Here is a 13,692-nt window from a genome sequence, read left to right as displayed (position 1 = left end):
ATTAACAGCTTAACCTAATGTGAAAAATACTTCAGCTACATTTCAGTTTTCTAAGGTAAAACTTGAGAAGATGGAGAATATTCTAGTTCAGTATAATGGGCTCCAAACCAACTACATGTTTGAAATACATCTTGATTGTGTTCTTTACATAGTATCATCATCATCATCATCATCTTCGTGTTTTCTCTTCAATGGGTTTGATTCATTGGCCATGTTCTGTGATGAAACCATGTTGGTGGTAATAAGAATATTTTTGGGCCCAATTATTGAAGGATTAATCAGAACATTTTGAACTGCAGTTGTTGCAGGAACTGTAAACAGGAGAAAACACCCTCAAACTGAATTACCCCAAATCGAAAACATGGTAAATAGTATTCAACAAGGCTAAATACAATTCTAATAACTTTAATAGCATGAGTTTGCAACTATATCATAGAAGAAACTTGGTTATTTATGCTGCATTAAGAGTTGAATAACATTTTTTTAGTACTTTAAAGTACTTTAATATCTAGTACAACATTAAAGTTGTTTTTTTGTTTGACTTAATTACCTAAAATTTTAGCTAGTACTTAGCCATGGGAAGCAGTGCACTGGACTCATCATGGGACATGATGAGGGTCAGAAATCAAATTCCCTTATATGCCAATATTTTATATAAGTAGTTTACTATGTACAGTTAGGTGTCAGAAGATGTAAAACTGAAATATATGCCGTGATAAACTATGCTATAACAGAATTCTACTTATGTATTAGTCCAACTTTATATGTACCCTTCATGAAGTAGTAAAGGTGTAATTTTTATTTGATGTACGCTAAGTTACATCATTTTCTTGAGCTTTAACCCTAAGTGCTTTTCCCTGAAGAGGCCTTAGATTTGTGGACCCCAGCTTATTTTAATTCAGTGTTCTTTGAGAATCTGATGGTCATACTGATTACTCTGCCCTCCCAAAACATTACATATTTGTAAAATTTACATTTACAATTTTAGTGGGCTCATAGGCCCTTCTGAAGAAACCAGATTTGCAGCGTTAACTGCAACCTTCCTGGTATGATATTAAAACAACTCTTGCTATAGGAATACAAACTGTTCTATAATCACAAATTATTCACAAATTTTAAAATTCAAAAACACTTCTAAAAAGCACCACTTTCAAACGTCCCCACCCCCCACCCATCATGTTACCTGATTTGACAGGTGTGGATTGAGAAGGTGGAATCTGCACCGTAAATCTTTGGCTTGTCACTGACACTGGAGGTGCAACTTTACTTGGGGCAGACACTGTCTGTGGGGTTGCTGTAGTTGTAATTAACAGACCATGTTAGTTACAGGACTTCATTATATGGATTCATATTCTGCACTCCTTAGCTTACCAGAAACTACCTTCAAAGCACAAGGAACTAATGAAAGGTGAGGAAAAAAACATCAGAAAGTACAAGCTCCATAGTTCAGATGCTAAAAATTCAGGATAGTATTGTGGTAAAGAATGTAGGCTCCGGGGCCTACCTACTTGAGTTTGAATCCGGGCATTATCACCTACTAGCTGAATGTCCTTGGGCAACTTATCTTTTATTACTTCAGTTTTCTCATCTGTCAAATGGGATAACAGTACCTAGTACATAGGATTCTTGTGAAACTTAAAATAATCTCTGTAAAGCTCCTCAGATAGTATCTGACATTGAATTTTAGCTACATGAAGTTGTGTGTGTAAATAAGCTGGCAGAATAAAGACCCAAGTTTGCTATTCATTACGTTACGTGGCACTTTTAATCTCCGTCACTTACTGAGAATTAGGTAATGTCTACTAGGCTCGTGAAGCTAAATCAACATGCATCTAACAAAAGCATATCAAATACACCTTTCTAGGGTGCCCAGGTGGGTATGAAAGCCATACTGCTATTCTGTACCCAGGTACTTTTTTAAGCAGAAAGGGATGTTGGAGAAAATTTAGTCCAACCCCCTCAATCTTAATTCTACCCATTATTCCAGGTACAATTCAAATACCACCCTATTTCATAAAATTGCCTTGATTGGCTCAGAAGTCATTGCCTGCCTCTGAAATTCCCTTGTCATAGGAGCCTTTATTAGTATCTTACCTTGTTCAGTAAATTACAAGCATTGGCTGACACTTTTTTACCCTTATGAGCATATGGTTTTTGTGCCTTACTCCTAATAGGCACTCAACAAATTTTTGCTTAATGAATTTTGCAAGACTCAAAGACATATACTGACACTATAGTTCTCTTAAAAAATACATTTATGGAAACACGTCTGTTCCTAGTTTTTCCTTTGGGGATGCAGGCTTTCCATACGTCCCTTTCCCTGGAACCAGCAGTCTGCCCAGGGAAGAGTTGCTGAAAAAAACAACTATTCTCCCTAGGGACAAAGAGGAAGAAAGCCTAAATGGGGGAGTCAAGCTCAGAGGTACCCGGGAATCTGGCTTTAGTGCTTTCCCCAACTCAGGAGGTGAGACCTTACTAACATATCTTCATTCCTAGGCAAGGTTTCTGATGAATACAGGGACGGTTCAAAGAATTTGGTGAAGCTTAATGAAACAATATGTATTTTATTTTGTCAAGGAAGTTCACAACAGGTAGATGTTTTCTTGGCCATTACCATAAGGATTTGTTAACATTTAAGTAAGTATGGAGTTTCGCCTTTAAAACAGAACACAGTAGATGCTTAGCTCTTGAAAGTGTTATTAAATTCATTTTTTTAGAGTTAAGAACTTGTATCTTTAATACTGGATTTTAGCAGTTCCCTCATTCCAGATTTAAAAATCTCTAAAACATGTATAATAAGTGTCTAACTGGGATAAAAATCACAACTGATAACTAAAATTGGTTCACTTGCCAACATATGTAACAGATTACCACACCTAGAGTTTGTTTTTAAAAACTGGTATTCCCTGAAGTAATATGAATCCACAGGTAAACAGTATATGAACAAAAAGTTAAACGAATTATATATGCAAATTTCTGTTCACAAAGGTCACGTGCAGGTAAATTAGAAGTGTACAACTAATATTATACCAGGTTGGTTTTAAAATGTTGAAATGAGAATATGAAGAGATTGTCTACACATTGCAAAAACCAAATGCTGCTTATATTAGAGCTATGTGACATCTGTAGGACTCAAGTTAGAAGCCGTAAGAGCCAAAAAACCCCCCCACAAAACCCAATACTGGTCAAAGACAAGGATTATTTCTGAAAATACTTTGTGAAAGAAATCCAGCAGGAATGTAGGACCAAAAAATCAGGAAATCTAAATCCATTTGTTTTATTACCAAAACAATAACATTTAAAAAATGGTTTCTAAAGACCATTATTTCTCCACTAAAAGGAACCAGGGCTCTTTGAAGTGGCTGGTGGTAGGACTGGAGTAAGGAAAATTAAGGTGACCTCAGAACATCTTGTGCAAGTAAGCAAGAAATCCTCAAAGAATGATGGAGACCTCTCACAAAGGGCACAGGAGACAGCTTGAAGGGGCAACATAGTTGACAATCTATTTTTGAAAAGATGAGTATTGAAAACAATGATTTTTTTCTTTGATATACTTAAGCTTTTTGTACATTTTAAACTTCTTTCTTTTGGTTACATTCAAGTAAATGTATCAATGGCGACACACATTTGGGAATTTCTGACTCAGCTTTTGACTTGGATTATAGTTCAAAATCAAGTGCTGAGACACTTCTTTACCAGGCAGAAAAGTCATTCATTCTCTCACTTACCTACAGTAGGAGTGGAAGGTCTGCTACTAACAGCACCAACACTTAACCGTGGTACTAGTCTGCCTTGGTTAGGTCCCTAGGGGATTTAGAAAACTAATTAGTTTTAATGTTCAGATCTGACCCCTAAACTTACCACGAATGAAGTTAAGATTGTTGATGTGAATTTTTAATGGATAACTCATGGCAAGAATGTCCTGTTTTTGTTCGATTCTAAATCCAACATTTAAACAAGGGTTTTCACAAACATGTATAATATAAACATATCGATCTATATAAACATGGATATGAGCACACATACATAAAATTCTATACAGTATTTAAGTTTAGGATAGAGTCTTATTTGGGGATAACAACTAACATCCTTATGATTTTTAATTTTAACTAGTCAATATCTTAACCTAAAAAGAAAGATACTCTTTTATAGCAGAATTCCAGACAAAGGCAGCTAGCTGAATATGGGGAGAACTTTTTCAGTGGTGGGAGAGCCTTAGGTCATATTTCAGAAAGTGACTCCCAATTCCCGATGGTGTACCATTTACTCTAACAGGTGCCACAAAAAAAAACCTGATAAAATGTAAATACTAGGAGTTATGAGACCTGGGAATCCGTCCCAGCTTTGCTACTAATTCCATAGATGAATTAAGGAACAGATCCCTGATGCGAAAATTAACTGTTGAGTTGGATGAACACTAAAGATCCTTTTAGCTCTAAAAATCTTGGATCTTGTATTTGAATATAGTAGCTAACTGCAGACATGATATTTTCAAGGCTATAAATTTAATAGTGTTTAACCTAATCTATCTACAGGAATCTGCTTTTTACAAATTCCCCTAACACATCTCACCTTTTTAAAAAACAAAGCTGACCAAAAATTCTTACCTTTTTAATTAAGGACTTCAGCCTATAGTTTGGAGCTGTTAAGCAATATCTGTCCGGTGGCAGTCTGGGTCCTGCATATGGCTTAATCAGTGGTAAAGGGGTTTGATTTTTCTGCCTTGCAATATCCAGTAAAAACTAAAAAAAAAAATCCTTATTAGAACTACAATTTAAGAAATTTTATGTAAAATGAACTTAAAATAAGTTTGCTCACATCTCTTGGAGGAGGAGAAGTAAAAGATTGATCAGCGCGACACTGGATTGCCAGTCTTACATCATCTGCATCAACATTAGGTTTCTTAGCATGGCTTGAATAAATTTTTGCATCATCCAGGATTGTAGTCACATATCCTTTAAGAACAAAACATTATTAAACATGAAAACAGCTTAATATTTATGGTCACTTTTCTTAATGGGAGGTTCTACTAACTTCTAGAAAGTTGATGAATTTTGGTTCTAATATCTCATTGTCCTATCTACATGGCCAATTGCAAATAGATACTACAGTATAAACACTGTCCCCTTAGCTTGAGCTCCTTTTTACTGCTTTAGGCTGAATTCTATGATATTAACTGTTCAAGCAATTCAGTTGAAAATGTTCTTAAAATAATAAAACAATGTTTTCCAATTCACGAGTTAGGCTAATTTTGGGGTTAACTTACGGAAAGCAAATTCCAACATTTGATTTATAACCCTTGGTTCATACTCCGTAATTCCCATATCCTTCAGGATTTGTGCCATCACCTGTGGATTCGAATAAAAACGCCAGATGCATAATCTAGGTACTGGAAATCAAGACTGGACCGAAGGTAGTATTTATATTTATGATACAAGTTCCCCCTTCTCTGGGCTCCAGACTGTACTCATACACTTTTTCTCAGGAGTGAGTGTCAGGATCACACCAAAAGCTGTCGTAATCTCTGCTGAAAACTTTTTATTTTTTGGCGGGGGTGGGGGCGGGGGCAAAGAGAAGAAAAGGGCCCGGGTTGGCTTTCCCGTCGGGAAAGATAGGGGAGGCTACAGCTGGTTGTCATTTTCGGATGTGGCAATGGGGGAAGCTAGCATCAACACTGGACGTGAGAGTCAGCGCTCACAGACCTGCTAAGACGACAAAGCGTTTGGGCCCCAAGGCCCAGGAGACAAAGCCGGGTGGCTGAACTGCGCACTCCGGCGGGCCGCAAGCCTCCCCCTAGCGGGGCTGCGGGGGTTGCGGGAGACGCGCCCCGGGGTCCAGGGCACCCACGTATCCCACTCCTCCGGGCCGCCCGGGCTGTGCTGAAGCGGGCACGCGAGCCCGTCCTGAGGCCCTCCGCCAGGGCCTGCCTCCCAAGACGCTAGCCGCGCCGAGCTTCATGCCCCGCCTCTCATCCTTCGCACTTACCAAGGCATCTCTCGGAGCGTTCTTGGGAGGCGCCATCTTGCCCGACTCCATGTTATCCTGCCACTCGTCATCCGGGGAGAGAGGGCTGCTCGCAAGCTCCTCGCTCAGGCTCCACCCCTGCGGGGTGCGGAAGGCGGGGTTACAGCGCCAGCCTGGCTGGCTGCTGCTTCTCAGCTGTGGCTCAACCCCGTGGAGTCTGAGGGCAGCAGAACTAGCACTGGAGCCGCGGGCTCGGGAGGTGCGGAAGAGACGGGTAAGTCTTCCCTGAGGAACCCTCGGCCAACACCTGGAAGAGCCAAGAAGCTCGTCTTCCGGGAGCTGTTCTCCGGTAAAATGTACCAAATGGGTCACCCTTGTCTTTTCTGGGACCCCCTCCTCACACCTTCCCTGCTGCTACTCTGGCCCCTTCCATTTCCCTGCAATGCCTGCAGGGGCTCCGTCCACCTGTCCCTGTGATAGGGTTGCCTGGGTAAATTAACACCCAGTTAAATTTGTCAGATCAACAACGAATACATTTTTAGCTAAAGTATATCCCAGATACTACACGGCTGTACTTACCTACAAAATTATTTGCGTTGATCTCACATTTAAATTTAACTTGGCATTCTGTATTTTTGTTTGCTAAATCTGGCAACTCTACCCTATAGCCTGCTCTCCACAACAGCAGGCCTTTGGTCAACTCTCATCATGCTCAAAGCCCTACCATTGTCGCCCATTTCATACTGATGAAAAGCTTAAAGCCTTTGTGGGCCTGCAGGTTCTCTGCTGAAGCCCCTCCAGCCTTGTCCCTGGCCCTGAGTAGTTTCTTCTCTGTCCCTGCTGAGGCCCACCCAGGGCTGTTACTTTGCCTCACAGATGCCCACCCTTCCCTAGTCTCCACACAATAACCTGAGCGACTTTCAAAAAACATGCATCAGTTAACCATCTCCTGGCTTAAAGTGTCCCAAAGAGAACTCTTTCTTATTCCTCCACAATAAACCAATGCCCTAGTGTTCTCCATCCCAGGAAGAGGCACTCTGAGCTTCCCAGGCCAGAAATAGCAGTTATCCATGTTATGCACCCCCTCCCCACAATCCACACTCAGTCTATAGCAGGTCTTATTAGGGCCACCTCCCAAAGTCGCACCACGTCTATCTGTGCCTCCACATCCTCATTCAGTGCTACCACACGAACAGTCCAAACCAACACCCATACTCATCAAGACTACGGAAGTAGGTCCTCGAAATAGGGCTACCCCACATTCTTCACACAACCAAAGGGATCTCTTAGTCATAAATCACATAATTATATTCCTTTCTTTAAAACCCTCTGATGGCTTCCTTCACAAAACAAATTCATACCGATTTCTGGGGGTTAGCAGACCCTTCAGTTTTGGGCACCAGCTTACCTCATCAGGCTCATCTGAATCAGTCATCCACCAGGCAGCCATCTTGAATTTTGCGCAGGTGCCCCAAGAACCACGTGTTCTTAGAACATTATTTCCATTGGGAACCCTGAACTGTATGCTCCTGCAAGCACCTTTCTCAGCTTACTCTGAGCAATCACTGTGTAAAACTAATAGTGATTTTCTCCCTTTGGACTAGGTAGTACATGTACAAGGTACAAAGTTCTAAAAATACATTTTAAAAATAAAAAGAAACCCTTTCTGGCTTGTTCCACCCACTAATTTATCTTTCACAGAAGGCACCACGGTTTACCAGTTTCTTGTCAATGTAATTTACAAATGCTACCTTTTTAATATTTTGTTCCCCCATCCAAATGGTACTATACCATTGGGGTGACCAACCTTTAGAGCGTGAACACAGGACACAGCTGTATTAGATGAAAAGACCTATAATATATAATAAATAATTGTGCAAAAGTGTTATTATTTTAATATAAAAATATGAAAATAGATGTTTATTTAAGAATATGTTTTTCTGTACTGTTCTGTGACATACTATTATTTAAATAAAACAATTGGACTAGTTAACAGTTAAACAATTAGTATTAATAGTAGGACTAAGTAAATACTTGGTGTGAGAAAATATGACAGTGTTTTCATATTTCTGTCCTGTTACAGCAATTTATTTTAATTCTTGAATATTTAAATTTTATAGGTTGTAGTGTATATTGTTAATATACATAAATGTAAGACTTTTAAAAAGGAGAATGTAAATACAATATGACAAGTTAGACATATCATCTGTTGCCCATATTTAGTAAAAAATAACAATGAAATGTTTCTTTTGGCCCTATGGTACAGTAGGATATTTTTACTCTTTCTGTTTATTTTCTAATAATATTTCTCTGAACTGCCTGCAGCCATTAGGACATCCTCGTTTTCTTTTATGTAGTGGTAAAACTGAATATAGTCTAACATACTGTTCACTTTGATATGCATCTCTGGTCTTATCAAGCCCGCATTAGACTGATTCTTGGTGTTAGTCTAGTGTGGTGACATCAAGCTAAATGTCCTTTCAAAAAAAAAGTGTTTGAGGATATAATACTCCTAAGTAATACTTACTAGGAATAGCAGGTTTTTAGATTTGTGGGAGTTAGTTCTCAGTTCTCCAGAAATGTCTATTCATTTAGTACTAGAGGCTTGTCTTGGTAGACCAGCTATTTGTCAGGCAGTTAGGCCCTTTGCATCTATGCGTTCATCCTATAGGCTGTCCGTGACTAAAATGTTCAATTTTTAACATTCCAAAGCACGTTAGATGTCATCATAAACCAAACCTTTTTTTCCCCCTCAGGGAAAAAGATTTTAAAGCGCAGAGGTAATTTCAACTTGTGAAATTGAAGTTGGATTCCAAATAAATTAAAATTTTAGTAAAGAAATGAGAGTCCTGTTTAACTTGGGTGCCTTTCTGGTGAGTCTTTGTTGTTGTTCTGAAGTAGTCTTATTTCCAAAAACTGAGTCTTTTTTTTTTCTGTATGAGTTATTGTTATAGCCTACACATAACATCAGGCAACTTGGACACAGTTAGTTAATTCTTTTCTAGTCTCCATATAACCTCTTCAAAGATCATCAAACAGTTTTAGAGAGACAGCATATATATATATAGATATATCTATATATAGATATATCTATATATAGATATATCTGTTTTACTGCAATCCTTTCACCATTCTCATCCTCAATGTGTTTACAGATTAAAGGACATTTTCCTTGTTCCGCATTTTGAAAAAAAGTTTACAGCAGGCCAACGTTTTAACACCTTTTCTATGGCCAGTAACGATAACAGCCATCATGTAAGGCACATGTTTTATGGAGATTATTCCTTCCATTTCAGTACAGTAAAAAGTATCTTTAGGTGCTTTTACACATTTTGAGTAAACTTAAAAGTGAACAAAACTTCATTATGAAAGCTTCAATAGCCCAGTTAAGAAATCACATTCCTTTTTTTTTAGCACTATTGTGTACAAGATGTATGTACACTTAGCAGATAAGATCTTTTCATTTTCTTTGGTACAAAGTTTATAGACTGAATGGAATATGTCAAACTCAATATTTACATCTATGCTTGAATGTGAACATAGATGAGCAAAATATAGTTTGTATTTGGACAAGATACCAATATTCTTTTGTTTTGGGGCACCTGGGTGGCTCAGTCAGTTGAGCATCCGACTTTTGATTTCGGCTTCGGCCCTGATCTCAGGGTTGTGAGATCAAGCCCCACATTGGGCTATGCACTGGGTGTGGAGCCTGCTTAAGGTTCTCTTTCTCCCTCTCCCTCTGCCCCTCCCCGCTAAAAATATTCTTTTATGTTTTTTATAGTATTTTTAAAATTAAGGTATAGCTGACATACAGTATTATATTAGTTTCAGGTATACAATGTAGTGATTAGATATTTATATACAGTATGAAAGGATCAACATGACAATCTAGTTACCGTCTGTTATCATACATAGTTATTACAATATTATTGGCTATATTACCTATGCTGTACTTTACATCCCAGTTACTTATCTATTTTGTGCTGGAAGTCTGTTCACCTATTTTGCTCATCCTCCCCAACCCTCCCCTCTGGCAAGCACCAGTTTGTTCTCTGTATTTATGAGTCTGTTTCTGTTTTGTTTATTTTTGTATAGTATTCCACATGTACGTGAAATTATATAGTAATTGTCTTTCTCTGTCTTATTTTACTTAGCATTATACTCTCTAGGTCCATCCATGTTGTCACAAATGGCAAGACTTCACTCTTGTTTATGGCTGAATAATAGTCTATTGTATATATATACTACATCTTTATCCAATTTTCTATTGATGAACATTAGATTGCTTCCATATCATGGCTACCATAAATAATGGTGCAGTAAACATAAGGACACATATATCTTTTTGAATTAGTGTTTTTGTTTTCTTTGGATAAATACCCAGAAGTGGAATTGTTGGCTCATATGATATTTCTATCTTTAATTTTTTGAGGAAACTATTTTCCCCATGATTGTTTTTTTGACACTGAGTTGTATGAATCCTTACCTTTTAAAGATTTATTTATTTTATTGAGAGAGAGAGAGAGAGAATATCTCAAGAAGACTCCCTACTGAGTGCAGAGTCTGATGCGGGGCTTAATCTTAGGACCCTGAGATCACAAGCTGAGCTGAAACCAAGAGTTGGGTGCTTAACCAACTGCACCACCCAGGTGCCTTGGGTTATATGAATTCTTAATATATTTTGTGTATCAACCCATTATCAAATATCTTGTTGGCAAATCTCTTTTCCCATTTAGCAGATTGCCTTTGTTTTGTTGATGGCTTCTTTTGCCATGACAAAACTTTATAGTTTGATCTGGTACCAATGGTTTATTTTTGCTTTTGTTTACTTTGCCTGAGGAGACAGATCCAGAAAAATATTGCCAAGACTGTTGTCTTGAATTTACTTGAATTTATCTACTTGAATTTACTTGAATTTAGGAGTTTTATGGTTTTAGGTCTTTAATCTATTTGGTTTATATTTGTATATGGTGTAAAAAGTGGTCTACTTTCATTCTTTTGCATGTTGTTGCCTGGTTTTCTCAACACCGTTGATTGAAAAGAGATGGTCTTTTCCCCATTGTACATTCTTGCCTCCTTTGTCATTGAATGTTGACCGTATAAGTGGGTTTATTTCTGGGTTCCCTATTCTAGTTCATTGATCCATGTGTCTGTTTTTGTGCCAGTGTCATATTGTTTTGAATACTGTAGCTTTGTAGTATAGTTTGAAATCTGGGAGCTTGATACATCCAGCTTTGTTTTGTTTTGTTTTGTTTTCCCCTTCTCAAGATTGCTTTGGCTATTTGGGGTCTTTTGTGGTTCCATACAAATATTAGGATTATTTGCTCTAGTTCTGTGTAAAATTCTCTTGCTATTTTGATAGGGATTGCATTAGATCTGTAGATTGCTTTGGGTGGTATGAACATTTTAACAATATTGGATCTTCCAGTCCATGAGCATGGAATGCCTTTCCATTTCTTTCATCAATTTATCAATGTTTTATAGTTTTCAGAGTACAGGTCTTTCACCTCTTTGGTTAGGTTTATTCCTAGGTATCTTGTTATTTTGGGTGCAGTTGTACATGGGATTGTTTCCTTAATTTCTCTTTTTACAACTTCATTATTGGTGTATAGAAATGCAACAGATTTCTAAAAAAAAAAAAAGAAAGAAATGCAACAGATTTCTGTACATTGATTTTGTATACTGCAAATTTACTGAGTTTGTTTATCAGTTCTAGTGGGTTTTTGGTAGTCTTCCAGGTTTTCTGTATATAGTATGTCATCTGCAAATAGTGCAAGTTTACTTCTTTCTTACTGATTTGGATGCCTTTTATTTCTTACTGTTGTTCGATTGCTGTGACTAGGACTTCCAGTACTATGTTAAATAAAAGTGGTGAGAGTGGATATTATTGTCTGGTTCCTGACTTTAGGGAAAGGCTCTCAGTTTTTCCCCATTGAGGATGATATTAGCTGTGGGTTTTTTATATATGGCCTTTATTGTGTTGAAGTAAGTTCCCTCTAAACCTACTTTGTTGAGGGTTTTTATCATGAATGGAAGTTGTACTTTGTCAAATGCTTTTTCTCCATCTATTGAAATGATCATGTGGTTCTTATCCTTTCTTTTAATGATGTGATGTGTCAGGTTGATTGATTTGCAGATATCGAACAATCCACAAATAAGTCTCATTTGATTGTGGTGAATGATTTTTTTAATGTACTGTTCAATTCATCTTGCTAGTATTTTGTTGAGAATCTTCTCATCCATCTTCATCAGGAATATTTTTTTACTGGTGTCTTTATTTGGTTTTGGTATCAGGGTGATGCTGGCCTCATAGAATGAATTTGGCAGTTTTTGTTCCTTTTTCATTTTTTGGAATAATTTGAGAAGAATAGGTATTAACTCTTCTTTAAATGTGTGGTAGAATTTGCCTGTGAAGCCATCTTTCATTTGTTGGTGTTTTTTTTGATTACTGATTCAATTTCTTTGCTGGTTATTGGTCTTTCAAATTTTCTATTTCTTCCTGTTTCAGTTTTGGTAGTTTATGTTTCTAGGAATTTATCCATTTCTTCCAGGTTGTTCAATTTGTTGGCATATAGTTTTTCATAACAATCTCTTAAAATTGTTTGTGTTTCTGTGGTATTCTTTATTTTTCCTCTCTCATTTGTGATTTTATTTACTTGGGTCCTTTCTTTTTTTCTTGATACATATAGCTAGAGGTTTATGAATTTTATTGATTTTTTTCCAGAGAACCAGTTCCTGGTTTCATTGATCAACAGATCAATTGTTTTTTAAGTTTCTATATCATTTATTTCTGCTCTAATCTTTATTATTTCCTTCCTTCTGCTGGTTTTAGGGTATCTTTGTTGCTCTTTTTCTAGCTTCTTTAGGTTGTATATTTGAGATTTTTCTTGCTTCTTGAGGTAGGCCTGTAATGCTATATACTTCCCTCTTATGATTGCTTTTGCTGCATCCCAAAAGTTTTGGACCATTGTGTTTGGACCATTTTCATTTATTCTTGCATTTATTTCTATGTATTTTTTTAATTTCTTCTTTTATTTCCTGGTTGACCCATTCATTCTTTAGTAGCATGTTGCTTAACCTCCATGTATTTGTGGTCTTTCCAAATTTTTTCTTGTGATTGACTTCTAGTTTCATAGTGTTATAGTAGGAAAGGTGCATGGTACAACTTCAATCTTCTTGAATTTGTTGAGGCTTTTTTGTGTGGCTGATATATGGTCTATTCTGGAGAATGTTCCATGTGTACTTGAAAAGAATGTGTATTCTACTGTTTTAGGATGGAATGTTCTGAATGTATGTGTTAAATCCATTTGGTCCAGTGTGTCATTCAAAGCCATTATTTTCTTGTTGATTTTCTGCTTAGATGATCTGTCCATTGATGTAAGTGGGGTATTAAAGTCCCCTACTATTACTGTATTAATACCAATGAGTTTCTTTATGTTTATTATTAATTAATGTATATATTTAGGTGTTTCCAAGTTGGGGGCATAAATATTTACAGTTGTTCTTGATGGATAGACCCCTTAATTATGATAGAAATGCAATAGATTTCTGTATATTGATTTTGTTTCCTGTGACATTGCTGAATTTTGTATCAGTTCTAGCAATTTTTTGGTGGCGCCTTTAAGGTTTTTTTATATAGAGTATCATGTCTTCTACAAATAGTGAAAGTGACTTCTTCCTTGCCGATTTGGATGCCTTTTATTTCTTTGTGTTGTCTGATTGCTGTGG

The 13,692-nt window shown here is 37.2% G+C and overlaps 1 protein-coding gene across 1 annotated transcript; it reads right to left on the bottom strand.

Moving 5' to 3' along the window:
* TAF9B (TATA-box binding protein associated factor 9b) lies at positions 1 to 6,126 on the bottom strand. The gene is made up of 7 exons (XM_045793704.2): positions 5,986 to 6,126; positions 5,267 to 5,348; positions 4,819 to 4,955; positions 4,608 to 4,742; positions 3,729 to 3,804; positions 1,184 to 1,294; positions 1 to 311 (listed from the first exon to the last, which is right to left on the bottom strand). The coding sequence occupies exons 1-7, from the start codon at positions 6,034 to 6,036 to the stop codon at positions 145 to 147; spliced, it is 759 nt and encodes a 252-aa protein (XP_045649660.1). The 5' UTR covers positions 6,037 to 6,126; the 3' UTR covers positions 1 to 144.
* Between the last annotated feature and the right edge of the window lie 7,566 nt (positions 6,127 to 13,692).

This window comes from Ursus americanus, chromosome X (assembly GCF_024610735.1).
Source record: "Ursus americanus isolate L20-20 chromosome X, mUrsAme1.1.p, whole genome shotgun sequence".
NCBI lineage: Eukaryota > Metazoa > Chordata > Mammalia > Carnivora > Ursidae > Ursus > Ursus americanus.
This window is presented reverse-complemented; position numbering and strand designations above follow the sequence as displayed.

Excerpts from the sequence above, each read along its gene's own strand:
- TAF9B (XM_045793704.2), bottom strand. The coding sequence starts at position 6,036 with ATGGAGTCGGGCAAGATGGCGCCTCCCAAGAACGCTCCGAGAGATGCC. Across the intron at positions 4,743-4,818 it reads CTTCTCCTCCTCCAAGAGAT|TTTTTACTGGATATTGCAAG; the intron begins GTGAGCAAACTT and ends TTTTTTTTTTAG. Across the intron at positions 1,295-3,728 it reads ACCTTCCACTCCTACTGTAG|CAACCCCACAGACAGTGTCT; the intron begins GTAAGTGAGAGA and ends TTACAACTACAG.